Raw genomic sequence first — 17,887 nt, 5'->3', positions numbered from 1 at the left:
TAACATTTATTTAATCTATTTGTTGGTCCTTGTATTGTATTACAATAGAGTTGTAAATCTTGATTTTCTTCTATTGTAATAATATCTCTAACATAGAATGTGCTATACACCAATACTGATGTCTGACAACAATACTACAAATTATACATTTTGTATTATAAATGGTCTTTGGTGACAATAATAATAATTAAATTAAAATACATAAAATACAATAATGAATTACACTAATATAATAATAATAATAATAATAATAATAATAATAATATAACATATTTAGATAGAGTTAGGCACCACTTCCATGAGTGTGGTTTAGTATTTCTTAAATGAGAACTTTAATTAACTTGTTTAGCTTAATTAATTAGCTGATTTTAGTGTTTATTATTTTGTCTTGAATCAAATGAGAGTTAGAAGAATTAGTTTTTTCTTCACATATTTAGTTTAACTATAATTCAATTTAATATGATTGAAAATAAGACATTTTCCCACTTAATACAATTTTTTACATTTATGTATTCTTTAAATATTTTCTTTTGACTTTGGCAAAATTGATAGGATCTGCCATATAGTATATTGTATTATCTTTAATTATTTCTACTCATATTTTCAATGGATTTTTATGCATCATTAAATAATGCCAGCAACCTTGATGGTACGTATGTATGACTTTGGAAATGATCACCTTCATTTAATTCATTTTGAACCAATTTTGAAGGTTATTCATAGTTACATTACATCATTCTTTTAAATTGAATGAAACTATACAAACCAAAATGAATGATCTCAACAGACTATCATCAAATTCAGTCATTCAAAAATAAAAAAGAGAAAGACTCATGTCATCAACTACTATACACAGTCACTGTTCATTAGTCACAGTTGTTACTAAAATAACCAAAATTGAGTATTCATATGTGTACACAAAATATACACTAAAGAATTTTGTATTAGAATAGTCATTCGATAAAAATAATGAAAAAGTAATTTTATTAGAATAATATTTCAATACTTTAAAATACAACCATATAAAAGAATAGAATAAAAATTATTAATTAAGATAAGAACTACAACTTAAAAAAAATATTGTCAAATATAATCAGTGGCGATTTCAGAAATAAACTTGAGGGGGGACACAATTTTGAAATTTTATAAGAATAATATAGTATGCAGAAAAAAAAAAAAAAAAAAGAAGGTTAAAGGTATATATTTTAACTAGGACTTAAACCATGGTCTATTGGATAAGTAGAAGTAAGCATAGTTATCACAATTAAACTAATTTTTTAAGGGATTGTTTGGTATGTTGTATTATGCTGTGTTATATTATATTTTTATATAATACTATGTTAAATTTTAATTTGTACTAAAATGTAATATATTTATATGTTCATAAAATTCAATACAACATATAATTTTACATAAAAATATTATATAAAGTACAATTTAATATAAGACTATATATACAATACACAGTGTAGTTGTTGAGATTTTATACCTTAAATAAAATTCAGTTTTATTGTAATCTTATTTACTTTCAATAAAGATCATAAATCTAAAATTGGCATATGCTTTGTTTACATGTTTATTATGTGATTATAAGTTCTATTAAATCTCGAACATATAGTTATTCACAATTACAATGATGTCATCACAATGGAAATTAATTGTGATTATATGCTTCAAATTACTTATATTTAGTGACACGATTTATCAGTGCACTGGATGTATGACGTGATAATCAACGATAAAGTTTACTTACACTTAGCTGAGTGGAATATCTTTTCCAAGTCACTAGTAAAGTAAACCAGAATCCGATGTATTGGCTATACTTCAGACTTGATCAATATTGATAGTAGAAAAGATATCGTAAACTTACTGCTATATTTTTTCTAAGTCAATGTCACTTAGTTGATCATAGATCATTTGATATCAATTTTGAGATGATTGAGCTCTAGCTTAATTATATTGCACGAGTTCTTTGACTAGTTTGTTACGAATTTACCCGTAAGACTAGCCCATACTTACATATTAAGAACACAATAGTACAATTGAGTGAGAGTGTTAATCATAGATATGAACATTTATAACATCTATATTATATTAAAAGTTAAATGATGGTTTCCTTTAAGCTTCACTAAAGGCGTTAAATGGTCGAATGTTTATTTCGGTAATTATATTAGTTTTTCGAAATATCATTTACAAGCAGCTAAGTATTTCAAAGATAAAATACATTGAAGGGTAAAACGATAATTTTGTCCTTACTCGATGTAGACCGTCATAGAGGATCAATGATTGTTGTGATTGAAAAAATAAATAATTCATAGTGTATCTATATTTAGTATATAGAGCGTTCTATGTAATCAAGAATGTAAATTTTAATCTATATATAGTAGAGTCTGGAGAAACTAATAAGTTAGAAAATTTACTTGATAAATTTTAAGATCTGCTTAGTAAGAGTTTGGTTACAGAGGCCCATGGTCACATTGTCTGAGGTAATATCATCTTGTAGACTGAACTAATTGATTTAATAAGTCAATTAGAATTCAAAAATATACTATATCTTATTTTAGAATTTTCACAAAGTTTGGACAATTTTGAGAAGAAAGGAAAAATAGGGATTTATTTGTTAATTAGCACACTTTGTGAGTCTAATTAATAAGTATACTTTGTTGACTACAAAAATTTAGACTAAGACTTCTAAGCCACAACTGCACCTTAGATTGGTGAGAATAGAATAGTTGTTAAGTAATTATAAGAGAGACACAATAAATTTATATTAGTTCACTCCCATCACGACAGTAATGGAGCTACGTTTATTTTGAATTTTTTTTGGTCACGAGATGGTATTATAGAATTAGACTAAGTGTCAAAGCTCCAATTTCTAGAGAGAGAAGCTAGATAGAGAAGCTCTGACCTTGTAGGTAGTTTTCTGAACGTGAAAAATGAACTAAGGGAGCTCTCCTTTTATAACTCAATGTTTATTTTTAGCGGCATAAGTACCCAATATTTATAAAATTGTAATTTTTCTCCAGTTTTGTCAGTACAAATTTCGTTTTGAATTTATTAAAGAAATATTTGGAAGTAATTAATACTATATATTTTTGTCTAGACCCAATAATCTAGAATCTGGACCTTATATGTGGCCTGTTTAAGAAAATAACAGAGCTTGTACTGATGAAATTAGAGAAAACTTACAGTTTTACAAACATTGAGTACTTATGCAACCACTTGGGTTAGCTCAAGTGGCCATAGGTGGGTGTGTGAGTGTTGGAGGTCCTGGGTTCGAGTCCCAGGTAAAACATGTTGTAATATATAAACGCTTAAATCAAAAAAAAAAAAAAAAAATATTGAGTACTTATGCCGCTAAAAATAAGCATTAAGTTATTGCCACTTATAAACTTGAAACTTTAAGTACTTATGCTAGCTGCTATTTACCTATTTAATATTTATTTTAATACTTAAATTTCGACACAACACGAATACAAATTATCACCCGAATCCGAAATAGTAGTTTAGAAACCTCAAAAACAGGTAGAGTGGAAAATGAATCTATCTGTAAGAATAGGAAACATTTATCTAAAGTAGTGAATGTGTGTGATTTACAGGTGAGAAAAAAAATAATGAAGTTGCCCCAGCTGAAAGCTACAACTGTATATATATATATGTGTGATGTGTCTATTACCCAACAAAACAAACTTTCATTAACATGGACATGGTCACCTTATTACCTAAGCAAGTTTAACCACCACCACTTAATGCCGCCACATCTATCTCCCTCCCTATTATTATTATTATTATTATTATTATTATTTTCTTTTATTTAATTTTCTTTTTTATTATTATTATATAATAATAATGTATTGATTCCTTTATTTATTTGGTTTTAATTATGGACCCCATCCTATCCAACTCTCTAACCCATCTCTATCCTTAGCTAGCTAGCTAGCCTTACTCACACCACACTTATTAATCTCTTTACAAACTAACAATTAGAGAATTATTAAAAGAGGCGAGTGATTTTTAGCACATTATATCACTATTAGTATAATTAAGTATCAAATTCCATATCACTTAATTAATATAATAATTTTTAGAAAGTATCACTCACTAATCACAAAGTAACACATTTAAAAAGTGTTAGATACTACTGATACTTAATAACAATACTCTTATAATTAACAATGTCTTTGAATGAGGTTTTGAAATAAGTATTGCTATTAGGTAGTAAATATTATAAATTGTCTAATATTATACTGATGTAGTGTATTATGAACAGTAAGCAGTTTTTTTTTTTTTTTATATTATTCATTAAATAAAAAAAATAAAAATTAATATTTAATTGCACTAATAATAATTTATTAGTTATGCTCGACCCAAATTTTAAAGACGATTTTAAGCGTCTTTAGAATTTCTCCATTGAAATGGATGAATAAATTCAATTTAATTTTATTTATTTGTTATGTTATTTTTTAAAATATTAAAGCAAAAATTAAAATGTTATTTTAATATATTTAAAAATAGAAAAAAAGAATTATTCCAATATAGACAAAAGAAATATATATCTTTCTTTGTATATGTATTAAATTTATTTTTATTCTTATTCTCGTTACTACATTTTCATTTATCTTAATATGCCAACAACATGATGGTTTCTAAGGAGTGAATAATGATTTTTATTTATATTAATAATTAAATAAAAATATGTGAAATTCTATATTAAATTAATAATAAGAAACAATATCATACCTAAGAACATCCAATGGTAATGTTTGTAGATCGTGTTTGTTGATGTAGCAAAATACTTAGAAGATCAACCAGGTAACAATTCGAGATATTTAGGTGTCAAGACAAAGAGTGACAATCATCAAATATATATAATAGGGAATAGAAAAAAAAAAAAATTAGGCACTTATTTTGAAAAACAATATGGTATTTTCAAAATTAATAAAAAATTAGTAATTTCAAAAGATTTTTTTTTTTTGGCCCTTAACTAATAGAGTCATAAGTATAGATCTAATCTACTTATGCCCAGAGTCGAACCTGGTGACTATGATGTCAAAATTTGGTATCGATGCCATACTCTTTTTTTTTTTCTCCTTCTTTTAAACAAAATCAAAACAATAATATATTAAAAAAAATAATGTGTGAGATCATGATAATAAATTTAGAATAAGTTGAAAACTACATTAACCAAATATAATTGTAAAATAATTTTAATTGATAAATATCTTCTTTTATAATCAAAGTACTAAATATAACTTCACATAACTTTTCAAAATTAGAGTTTTTAATGCACATAATGGAGATATAACCTATAAAACTAGGTATAAATTAAAGAGTAGTAAAAAAAGATAAAAATTAAAATAAGAAATGAAAAGTGAGTATAATGTGTAATTTCCCCAATAAATTTAAAAGAATTAATATTATTAATTACAAAAAATACCAATTTTTGTAAAATTATAACATTTTCTTTTGTTTAAAGTTTTTTTTTTAATTTATATATTTTTACGGTATTCTATAAAACACAATAAAACAACAAGAGAACCACATGAAAGTAATAAAAAAACAACAACAAAATAACATCAAAGTAACATAAAAAATAATATACAAATAACAAAATAATTAGAATACAACATAAAAATACATTAAAAGACCGTATTTTATGTAATAAAATCAACAAAATCGTAAAATAATTAAAAAATTTATACATGCCGTATTTTTATAATTTTTTAGTTGTTTTTGACTTTTTTTTTTTTTTTTTTAAATACCCCATATTATTTGAGTAATTTTAGAAAAAATATTGACAAAAATAACACATAAAGGGCTCGTTTGGAACGCCGTATTAGGTCGTATTGTATTGTATTGTATTGTATTATATTGAATTGTATTTTATGCAATATTTTTATGTAAAACTATATGTGGTAATAACTTTTATGGACACCTAAATATGTAATATTTGAGTATAAATTAAAGTTTAACATAGTATTATATAAAAATATGATATATAATCCAATTCAATATAATACAATACAATACAATACGATCTAATACGGCGTTCCAAACGAGCCCTATATTTAATCCAAACATTTTAACAAATAGTATATATGTATTACCATTAAAAATACTCTAAATATTGTTTAGGGGCCTTTGTCATATTTCTCTTTCTATACCTTCCATTTTTACTTATTCATTTTATTAATCAATTGTAATAAATATTATTTTCCAATAGTTGTATCCCAACAATCCATAATAAATACACACACACATTCAGTTTCATTACATATCCATTATACATTCTCTCTACTCACAAAAAAAAAACAACTACTCTCTCTTTTTCCATCACTTGAAACATTTTCCGGCCAATAATATTATAACATGGATAACAAGACCAACAAACATCGCGGCGGTAACGGCGACGGTGACGATAATGAAGATCAAGATCAAGAAGATACTAAAAAGAACAACAACAACAATAACAGCAACAAAGTTTCGTTGCTTAAACTGTTTAGTTTCGCAGATTTTTACGATTATGTTTTGATGGGCATTGGTACAATTGGAGCCATAATTCATGGAGCTTCGGTTCCCATTTTCTTTATCTTCTTTGGAAAATTAATAAACGTTATTGGAATGGCTTATCTTTTTCCCAAAGAAGCTTCACACAAAGTTGCCAAGGTAAATAAATAAATATATTTTATATATAATAATTAATTAATTAATTAATTAATTTAATTATTATTAATAAACCATTTTTTTTTTTTAATTTTTTGTGCAGTATTCGTTGGATTTTGTATATCTAAGTATAGCTATATTGTTTTCATCATGGACAGGTACATATAAATATATAGTTATTTAATTAATTAATTATTTTTGGAATTTATTTAATTATTTTTTTTGGGGTTGATTTTATTAATTAAAATATATAATAGAGGTGGCTTGTTGGATGCATACTGGAGAAAGACAAGCAGCAAAGATGAGAATGGCATATTTGAGAGCAATGTTAAGTCAAGATATTAGTCTTTTTGATACTGAAGCTTCTACTGGTGAAGTTATTTCTGCTATTACAAGTGATATTATTGTTGTTCAAGATGCACTTTCTGAAAAGGTAATTAATTAATTAATTAAATATAATCACATGCATATTCAAATTAATCTTAATTATAAATATATGTGGTTTTAATTTAATTTAAAGGTGTGGGGGTGTGTTTTTGAATAAATGCAAAGCGTTATTCTTATTTATTTAGTAACATTTATGAGCCGGGTAGACCGTTGGGGCTATGTGTCATGAATTGTTGGGCTTCATTTATTATTTTCTAGGGTTTTGCCAGCTACACCAATTCACCTTTTTTTTTTTTTTTTGAAAATGAATACATATTTATTTGGACATCAATATCAATTTAATTAGGTACCAAATAAATTCATTAGAAGAGGATGGTACATTTGAGTATTGCTATACAGGTGGTGCCTAATAATTTCTTGACATGTTGCGTTGTGATTAGCTAACGATACCTCCTAAAAGTTATTATATTAAACTATATGAGACCTCATACTTGATTGAATCAATAGCGATATTGACACATAGGAGGATGCTAGACACCACTGGTGCCCTTTAACATTTCTCTAAGTATTTTTGGTGTCTTTTAATATTCTTCAATTCGAGCATTGTTATTAGACAGTGGTACTTAACTCCTTCTATACATGTTACATTAAAATTAGTTAGTGATATATCTTAAAAATTATTATTTAATTACATTTATATCGATGTGTTAATTAACACGTAAAAAAATAATATTCAAAGCATTTTTCAATTCATTAACATATTGAAAGTCATTATGTAGTAAATTAGTAATAATATGCATATATTTCTAGCTTGGCCAAAAATATAAAATAATAATAATAATAAAAAAACATGTAAAATAATCACATTAAATATACACACAGTGACTATTATGGTTGGATAGTAATGGTAAATTTATAGTCATTTTACAACTACTTTAGTGTTTTTATGGTAGTGTAATAATTCTTGCAGGTGGGTAATTTCTTGCATTACATAAGCCGATTTGTGGTGGGATTCATAGTAGGGTTTGCAAGGGTTTGGCAGATAAGTTTGGTGACTCTGTCTATAGTCCCATTAATTGCATTGGCTGGAGGTGTCTACGCTTATATTGCTACCGGTCTTATTGCTAGGGTCCGAAAATCTTATGTCAAGGCTGGTGAGATCGCCGAAGAGGTACATACGAGAATGGTTAAAATACTCTCTTTGGTGTCATATCGTTATTAGTGTAAGTAAGTATCAGATCCCATATAACTTCAAAAAATAACTTTTAAGGAATATCGCTTACTAATGGTAGAGCACTACCTATAGAAGATGTTGGGTCCAATTGGTGCTCAATAGCAATGCACTATTCGACATCAGTGATGCTAAACACCTTTTATAGGTGACACCTCACAATTTGTTAACAATATTCTTTTAAAACTATTTTTTTTTTAAGTTATATGGGGTCTCATGCTTAATTACACCAATATCAATATTACACCAAAAAAAAGTGCTAGCTACCTAAAATAATATTTTTTTAACAATTCTCATTAATTGATGTTATGATAATTAATATAATGCCATTTTTTTCTTCTTATTAATTAGCTCTATAGCTAGGAATATCACTTTCATTAGGTTTAGGTTGGTTTTGTATGGAAAAATTATAATTCAACTTTTTTATTTTTATTATGGTTATAGTAAACATCTAGTTTAATTTTTTTTTTTTTAAATAAATAATTTACTGTATTAAAAATGTAATTTAACACAAAAAATTATTTTAAAAAAAAACTCGTGATATCTATTATAATCTATAATATATATACAATATCATATTAAAAAAATTGAGATATTAAAAATGATGCCCTACTTTTTAAGAGGCTGGTGTAGTCTATTTTTTTTTTGTCATTTATGGGTAACATGTATATTTTTATGATAGTATTGTAGCTAGCTAGGCAAATGACATTATTATTTTCATGTATGTTTAAAAAATGGTGTCAGTTTAGTTGGTACGAATAATTACTGTACAAAAATTAATTTGGTGTATGGCATATAAAGTCATCAACCATTAATTTATTGCGGTTGTTTATTAATTACCACTATATAACATTAAAGACAGTATAGGTTGTAAAACATGCAAATGGTGACTTGGATTTAATAAATTCCTCTTCATAAATTAAGAGAAATGATAAAAAAAAAAATTGATGTGATATTATTATTTGTATAATTAAGTATAGAGTCTCAACAAAAATAATTTTTTTAAACCCTTATTATAAGAGTAATTATTATTTTTAAAAAAATTTCAAAAAAAAAGTATATTTATTAAAAGATATATTTTTGGGATAATTTCACAAATATACAAAAACAACAAAAAATTACAAAAATGCGGTTTCACGGAATTTTAAATATTTTTACGATTTTTTTTATTTTATTTACAAAAAATACGGTATTTTTATGTTGTACTCTTGTTAATTTGATGTTGATATTTTGTTACCTGTATGTTATTTTTTGTTGTTATTTTGATGTTATTTAAATGTTATTTTCAGATTACTTTTATGTAGTTTTTTTGTTGATTTTATGTTGTTTTTATGAAAAACTGTAAAAATGTAAAAAAAATTCTTTATACGTAAAAATGTAATTTTTTTTTTTTACAAAAAATAGTATCTTATGTTATCTTTATATTTTTTTTTATTTGAGCTTATAAGATGAGTGTGCGGGCGTAGCCCATTTAGTCTAACTTAACATAATATTTTTTAAAAAATATCTCTAACTAATCATAAGACGCTATGGCCGGTCATGACTAAAGCGGGCACTTAGGGCCCACTCCTATCAGGGGCCAAATATAAAAACGAACTTTTAATAAGTATACTTAGTTTTTAATAATTTTTAAAAATACTATTTATCTTATAAAAAATGCCAAAAAAAAATTATTTTTCTTACAATCTAAATTAATTTAGAGCCGGCCCTAGCACCACTCATAAATTAATTTACACATAATGATAATTAAATGTTATTTTGTAAAGCATTAATTTTAATCTTACCTAATTTTTATGATGATTTTTATAATTAGGTAATAGGAAATGTGAGAACGGTGCAAGCATTTGCAGGGGAAGAAAAGGCAGTGAAAATGTACACGTCAGCACTTGCCCACACATACATGTACGGACGAAAAGCAGGGTTGGCTAAGGGTTTGGGTTTGGGGTTCATGCATTGCACCCTTTTCCTCTCTTGGTCTTTGCTTGTGTGGTACGTTAGCATTGTTGTCCATAAGAGCATAGCCAATGGCGGCGAGTCTTTCACTACCATGCTTAACGTCGTCATCGCTGGCCTGTAAGTTTCTTATCCACCCTGAATGAATGCACTGCTAATAATCATAAAGTAAGCCGGACTCATCTAAACATTTTAAGTGCCTTCAGCAAAAAATTAAAATTGAACATTTAAAAAAAAGTAATTTACGACATAAATGTTTAAGTTTAACTCGTAGTTGTAAATAACTATCTAACTTTAATTTTTAGTGGTAATTATAATTTTGTAACTTCTGTAGGTATCTGACTGTTAAGTGTGAGTTCTAGTAATATAACTATTATTACTGCCAAAAATTAAACTTATAATACCGCAAATTACTCTAAAAAAAATTGTATTTATTATCAGATACTTTATAAATTGGTTCACAACTTATAATTTCATTTTCATTTTCATTTTGAGCCAAAAAATAACATTGAGTAATTATGTACTTATATTAAAATGTAGTTATTGATTAATGTCATGTTTGCTTATGAATTTGATCAGGTCATTAGGACAGGCAGCTCTAGATATTTCTGCATTTGTTCGAGCTAAGGCAGCAGCATATCCCATATTCGCGATGATAGAGAGGAACACTGCAAGCAAGTCTAGTGCCATGAGTGGCCGAAAGTTAGGAAAACTCGAGGGACACATCCAATTCAACAATGTGACATTTAGTTATCCATCAAGGCCTGATGTAACAATCTTCAACAAGTTGTCTCTTGACATTCCTTCGGGGAAGATTGTTGCTCTTGTCGGGGGAAGTGGTTCGGGCAAAAGCACAGTCATTTCCCTAATCGAACGCTTCTATGAACCTCTTTCGGGTGAGATACTATTGGATGGGAACAATATTAAAGAGCTTGATCTCAAGTGGATGAGGCAACAAATTGGACTTGTTAATCAAGAGCCTGCACTCTTTGCAACTAGCATTAGGGAGAATATTCTTTATGGGAAAGATGAGGCTTCACTTGATGAGATCACTCGTGCTGCTAAACTTTCTGAGGCTATTTCTTTCATTAACAACCTCCCTGAAAGATTTGAAACTCAGGTATGTATTCTTGTCTTGTGTTGTGTTTTGTGTGTCATCTTCTTAAGAAAATGCATATTTCAAAAGTAAGATCATCTACATTCACGTACTAAAATAATGGTACAGTGCTATATTTTAACACTTTTTCAAAAATTTAGTTCTTTAATGGTGTACACATTTTACTCATATTATCTCTAATACACATTTTTTTTTTCATTAGTGTGATTAACTATTTTTTTAGGATTTTTTTTTACACTTTAAAATAATTTTTTTTTTCACATTTTTACGGAAATCCACCTAGCAACTAACAGAACATAAATCCAAACCAAAATTCACATAACAATTCACATAAAAACTACTAGAGCAACTACAGAAGCAATCCAAACTGTAAATTTTTAATAAAAAAGTTAAAAAATAGTATATAAGATAATCCTTTGTATATATATATATATTTAATCTAAGAAAAAATGCTAAAAAGCACTCATAGAGCCTAACACCAACTAGGACCCCAGCCCGTGCATTGAGCAGCTTCGGCCATTGCATAAATCCTCCCATTTTTTAAGGCCCAATCTTATATTTTTTTTCTTAAGAAAAGGCCTATTCCTTTTTTTTTTCTATTATTATTATTATGCATACATAAATAAAAAAAATTATAATTAAAAGTTTAGAACGAATCTTAAGAAAAAAAGTTGGTAACAGAATTGTGATCTAATGCACACGGTTTTTTTTTTTTCATAAAGGGCCTAATTTTAAATTTTTGCTTGAGGCTTCAAAATGTTTCGACCGACCCTGACACCAACATAACGTGTTTCATTGTTACTAGTGTAATTTAGAACCTTCATCTTTTAATAATAATGCTAAAGAATTGTTAACTACTCATATATAGGACAACACCTTGTGATGATTTCGAGCATCACTAGTACCTAACAGCAAACTTGTAATTTATTAATGATTACGTATTGCATCTTCAAATGCTATTGTGAATTCTATATTTGGAGATAATCTTAGAATTGTTCTTGTACAGGTTGGTGAGAGAGGTATACAACTCTCTGGTGGACAAAAGCAAAGAATTGCCATATCAAGAGCCATAGTGAAGAATCCATCAATTCTTTTACTTGATGAAGCTACAAGTGCCTTAGATGCAGAGTCAGAGAAGAGTGTTCAAGAGGCACTTGACCGTGTCATGGTAGGACGAACAACCATCGTAGTTGCACATCGCCTTTCCACCATTAGAAATGCAGACATAATAGCTGTTGTTCAAGAGGGAAAGATAGTTGAAACAGGTTGCCATGATGAACTCATTTCCAATCCAAATAGTGTCTATTCATCACTTGTTCAACTCCAAGAAGCCGCGCCTTTGCAGCGCAATTCTAGCTTAGGACGCCCACCGAGGTAATCCATCTTCTATCCCATTTTTACACTCAACTTAACAATGATCATGTCATAATCTATGATTGCCTGTTATGCAATGCAGCATTAAGTTCTCGAGGGAATTATCGCGCACAACAACTAGTTTTGGTGCTAGTTTTCGGTCTGATAAAGATTCTATTAGCCGAGTTGGTGCTGATGGAGGAGCAGTTGAGCCTGCAAAGACAACAAATGTTTCAGCTAAAAGACTGTATTCCATGATTGGACCAGATTGGCTTTATGGATTGTGTGGAACTATCTGTGCTTTTATTGCTGGAGCTCAAATGCCTCTGTTTGCTCTTGGTATTTCACATGCTCTTGTGTCTTATTACATGGATTGGGACACAACAAAACATGAGGTCAAAAAGATATCCATACTTTTCTGTTGTGGGGCTGTTGTAACTGTCATTGTTCATGGAATTGAGCATCTTTGTTTCGGTACCATGGGAGAGCGCCTTACTCTTCGTGTGAGGGAAAGAATGTTTTCGGGTATGTTTGCATCAGAGTGTTCTGTAAATTAACCATATTTTACCACCAAAACAGTTTCCACTAACCTTTGTTTTTGTGTGTGTTTTTTTAGCCATGTTGAGGAATGAGATAGCATGGTTTGATGACACAAACAACACGAGCTCAATGCTCTCGTCGCGATTAGAAAGCGATGCAACTCTGTTACGAACAATCGTTGTTGATCGCTCCACAATTCTGTTACAAAATGTTGGTTTGGTTGTGGCCTCATTCATCATAGCTTTCCTCTTGAATTGGAGGATCACACTTGTTGTCTTGGCAACTTATCCTTTGGTCATTAGTGGTCACATCAGTGAGGTTTAATCTCATCACTAAGAGTTCATAATTTCGAATCACAATCTGATATGTTTTGCTAACTCTTCTAAATTTCGCAGAAACTCTTCATGCAAGGCTATGGTGGCAACTTGAGCAAAGCATATCTAAAAGCCAACATGTTGGCAGGTGAAGCTGTGAGCAATATCAGAACTGTTGCTGCATTTTGTGCTGAGCAAAAGGTGCTTGACCTTTATGCTCGCGAGCTTGTTGAACCGTCGAAGCGCTCGTTCACTCGTGGCCAGATTGCTGGAATCTTTTATGGGATTTCACAGTTTTTCATCTTCTCATCATATGGCCTTGCCTTATGGTAAGTTGATTAAACTTAGATCAATTCATGACAAGTTAACACTATAAGTCTAAACTAAAGTGTTGTCATTGCTCAGGTATGGTTCTGTTTTGATGGGAAAAGAGCTGAGTAGCTTTAAATCTGTGATGAAATCATTCATGGTTTTGATAGTTACTGCATTAGCAATGGGAGAGACATTGGCATTAGCTCCTGATCTTTTGAAAGGGAATCAAATGGTTGCGTCTGTGTTCGAGGTGTTGGACCGAAAAACAGAAGTAAGCGGGGATTCGGGTGAAGAATTAGCATCAGTTGATGGTACAATTGAGCTAAGGGACATCCATTTTAGTTACCCTTCGAGACCTGATGTTGTTATATTTAAGGACTTTAATCTAAAAGTTCGTTCTGGGAAGAGTATGGCTTTAGTGGGACAAAGTGGATCAGGAAAAAGCTCAGTTATTTCAATCATTCTCAGGTTCTATGATCCTACATCAGGGAAGGTTCTTATTGATGGTAAGTGTTTTTTCACTAGTGATTTTTTTTTTTTTTGTTAAATTTTCACTAGTGATTAAATTTATCAATAATAAGTGATTGGTGTGTGTTTTGTCCCACATTGCTTACGTATGAGTTATTTGTGATCTTTATATTACTCTTAGCAATTACTAAATCCCTATCTCTTAATAGAATTTTGGTAATTAAGTAAATATTACGTTTAGTGTAATTAAATTTATTAAAAATAGGGAGTTGGAAAAAACAAAACTTGTGTGTGTGTTTTGTCTTTTCGGTCTTAACCCTATAATAGAATTTTGGTAATTGAGTAAATTATGTATTAACCTTATAATAGAATTTTGGTAATTAAGTAAAGAGAAATGCTAAAGGGCACCAGTGGTGCCTATCACCCTTCTATGTGTTAATATCGCTATTGGTCTAATTAAGTATTGGGTCCCATATAATTTAATATAATAGCTTTTATGGAGTATCGCTAATCAATCGCAACGCGACATGTCGAGAAAGTGCTAATACTCTTAAGTAAATTATGTATTAACCCTATAATAGGATTTTGGTAATTGTGTTAAATGTTGTGTTTCGTGTACTTAAATTTATTAAAAAATACGAAATTTGTGTTTGTGTTTTGTATTTTCAGTCTTAATCTTATGATAGAATTTTGGTAATTGATTTAAATTACGTATTAACTCATGATAGAATTTTAGTAATTGTGTTAAATGTTGTGTTTGGTGTACTTAAATTTATTAAAAAAACGAAATTTGTGTATGTTTTGTCTTTTCTACTATACTCAATAGCTACTAAGTCTTAACCTCTAGATTAGATTTTAGTAATTGGGTAAATATTATGTTCAGTGATTTTAAATTTATCAAAACAACAAAACCAAACCACTTTAAGTTCCTATTTAATAACATTACACATGTTGATAGTTAACAATGTTATGTTTGCAGGGAAAGACATGAAGAAACTAAAGCTAAAATCACTTAGAAAACACATTGGTTTAGTGCAACAAGAGCCTGCACTTTTTGCTACATCAATCTATGAAAACATCCTATATGGAAAAGAAGGAGCATCCGAATCAGAAGTGATCGAAGCAGCCAAACTAGCCAATGCTCACAGTTTCATAAGCGCCTTACCCGAAGGCTACTCAACAAAAGTAGGCGAAAGAGGTGTTCAACTCTCAGGAGGCCAAAGACAAAGAGTAGCCATTGCAAGAGCTGTACTAAAAAACCCCGAAATCCTTTTACTCGACGAAGCAACAAGCGCGCTTGATGTTGAATCTGAACGAGTTGTTCAACAAGCTCTAGACAGATTAATGAAGAACAGGACAACAATCATGGTTGCTCATAGGTTGTCTACAATCAAAAATGCTGACCAAATTTCTGTCATTCAAGATGGGAAAATCATTGAGCAAGGAACTCATTCAACTCTTATAGATAACACAAATGGACCTTATTATAAGTTGATAAACATTCAACAACAACAACAACAGCAGCAACTATAGTAAAATAAAAGATTAAGAACATACTACTATTTCAATTAATATATATTATATGGATAAGAAAGAAGAGGGCTTTGTTTAAATATACTTATCCTTTGTAATATAAGCTTTTCATATATTTTTTTTTTCTTTACCAAAAATATTGACTTATTAATTGAGAAAATTGTTTCTTTCTGAATAAAAATGTACTCTGAATCTCTTATCAGAGAACACTGTAAAAAATATATATATTATATTGAATTTTATAATCAGTTGGCTACTTTAATGTAATATATAAATTCTCCTTTCATAAGTTTTACAAAATGTTTTTATTTATTTTTTATTTTTTTGTAATTGTACAATATGGTACACATAACATAAGGTTACAAATATTTAACATTTAAGCTATCAAATACAAATTTAGACAATTCATCTACACCAATTAAGCATACTAGTTCCTTGGGCTTGTGATTGCTTGCACTAAAATGCTCACTGAATATGGAGGAAATTAAACCACTGGAGGATAACTCAAGTGGCCATTAAAGGGTACGTGTGTGTCGGAGGTTCTGAGTTCGAGCCTCAAGTTATACATTGTGTAATATATAAACATTTAAATTGTGTAATATATAAACATTTAAATAATAAAAAAATGTATGGAGAAAATTACATCATATACCTCTTTTAATCTTTTAATTCGATACTTTTAATTTTTATTCTCTCTTTCAAAATTTATTATGTTTACCTTTACACCCCATAAAATTATAACTACACCCTAAAAATATATTTACATAATTAACCTTTTGCGCAAAATGATCAAAATGACCATAAATTTAAAAACCAACAACATTGAGACACGACTAAGACCCTTTGTTAATCCTTCCTTTAATGATCTGCATGATTGTTAAAAGGAAATCTTCTCAAAAAAAATATTATTTGTTAATAAATATTGATGCAATGAATTATATAATACAAATTTGTTTATTTTATTATAAGATTTTCCTAGACATTAATGAATATTACTTTCATAAAAAAGAAAAAAAAATATCACACGTACGATAATAAATTTCAATAACTCGTTAGATTAAAAAAGAAAAAGAGCCTTTGTTCAAAAAAAAAAGAAAAACAGAAAAAATAAAGAAAAAATAAAGAAGAAAATGAGAGTGACACGGTAAACGCAGATGTCGAAAATCTATCTATTTGTCTTTTTTTTTTGTTTGTTTTTTTAATAACTTAAAAAAAAAAATTGGGGGTGTACAAATAATACCCTTTTGTAAATAGAGTGGGGTGTGATTATAAAAAATAATATTTAATGAGATAAACTTAGTAATGGGGTGTAGTTATAATTTTTGAGGTGTAAATATAATCACTTTTTATTTCAATTATTCTACCAGTTTTACCCTTATCATTTTACGATAATTTTCATTCTTCTCTAATCAAAATTTTACCCCAAGTTTTCCACAAACCTACACATCCATCTACAAAGAACGCAAATCTATTATGTTTGAAATTATATCTTAGTTATGTGAGTGTGTGAGGATAATTTGAGTACAATACTCATAAAAAGAAGTATATTTAAATTAAATTTTATTTGGAGATTAATTTAGTTAATGTATAAAAAAGTGGGTATTTTTCAACTTCTCCCCTAAATATGGTTAAGAATTGTGTTATATGAAAGTATGGATTTGACTTGGATAAGAGTGAGTTTGGGTAGGGGTGGCAATTCGTGTTCGCGAGTTGTGTTCGTGTTGTGTCGAGACTCATGTATAATAGGTACATGCTCGACCCGAACATGACCCGTTTATAAATAGATTAACACGACACGACCCGTGTAACCCTTTTATAAGCATATTTTGTTTAACATGTCAATCAATAACACGTTTATGAAGTATTCAACATGTTTATAACACATTTATGATACGTTAAAATACTAAAATAACTTTTAATAGGTCATTAACAGGTCAATTTCATATTAGTCGTGTCAATCCGAACACAACCCGTTTATTAATCGGGTTAGACGAATTAACCCGAACACGACCTGAA

General features: G+C 28.7%; 1 protein-coding gene across 1 annotated transcript; it reads left to right on the top strand.

The window, feature by feature from the left end:
- The first annotated feature begins 6,138 nt into the window (after window positions 1-6,138).
- On the top strand, window positions 6,139-16,127 carry LOC115716265 (ABC transporter B family member 2). The gene is made up of 12 exons (XM_030645027.2): window positions 6,139-6,666; window positions 6,767-6,821; window positions 6,921-7,096; window positions 8,021-8,221; window positions 10,095-10,354; window positions 10,814-11,354; window positions 12,358-12,725; window positions 12,808-13,229; window positions 13,321-13,562; window positions 13,640-13,887; window positions 13,964-14,376; window positions 15,318-16,127. The coding sequence occupies exons 1-12, from the start codon at window positions 6,370-6,372 to the stop codon at window positions 15,869-15,871; spliced, it is 3,777 nt and encodes a 1,258-aa protein (XP_030500887.2). The 5' UTR covers window positions 6,139-6,369; the 3' UTR covers window positions 15,872-16,127.
- The last annotated feature ends 1,760 nt before the right edge of the window (window positions 16,128-17,887 follow it).

This window comes from Cannabis sativa, chromosome 5 (genome assembly GCF_029168945.1).
Source record: "Cannabis sativa cultivar Pink pepper isolate KNU-18-1 chromosome 5, ASM2916894v1, whole genome shotgun sequence".
In the NCBI taxonomy this organism is placed as follows: domain Eukaryota; kingdom Viridiplantae; phylum Streptophyta; class Magnoliopsida; order Rosales; family Cannabaceae; genus Cannabis; species Cannabis sativa.
The sequence above is the reverse complement of the archived record's forward strand: the minus strand, read 5'-3'. Positions and strand labels throughout refer to the sequence as shown.

Bases quoted from the DNA above. Each gene is read 5' to 3' on its own strand.
- LOC115716265 (XM_030645027.2), top strand. From the start codon at position 6,370: ATGGATAACAAGACCAACAAACATCGCGGCGGTAACGGCGACGGTGAC. The intron at 11,355-12,357 runs GTATGTATTCTT...GTTCTTGTACAG, and splicing joins CTGAAAGATTTGAAACTCAG to GTTGGTGAGAGAGGTATACA. The intron at 13,563-13,639 runs GTTTAATCTCAT...TAAATTTCGCAG, and splicing joins TTAGTGGTCACATCAGTGAG to AAACTCTTCATGCAAGGCTA.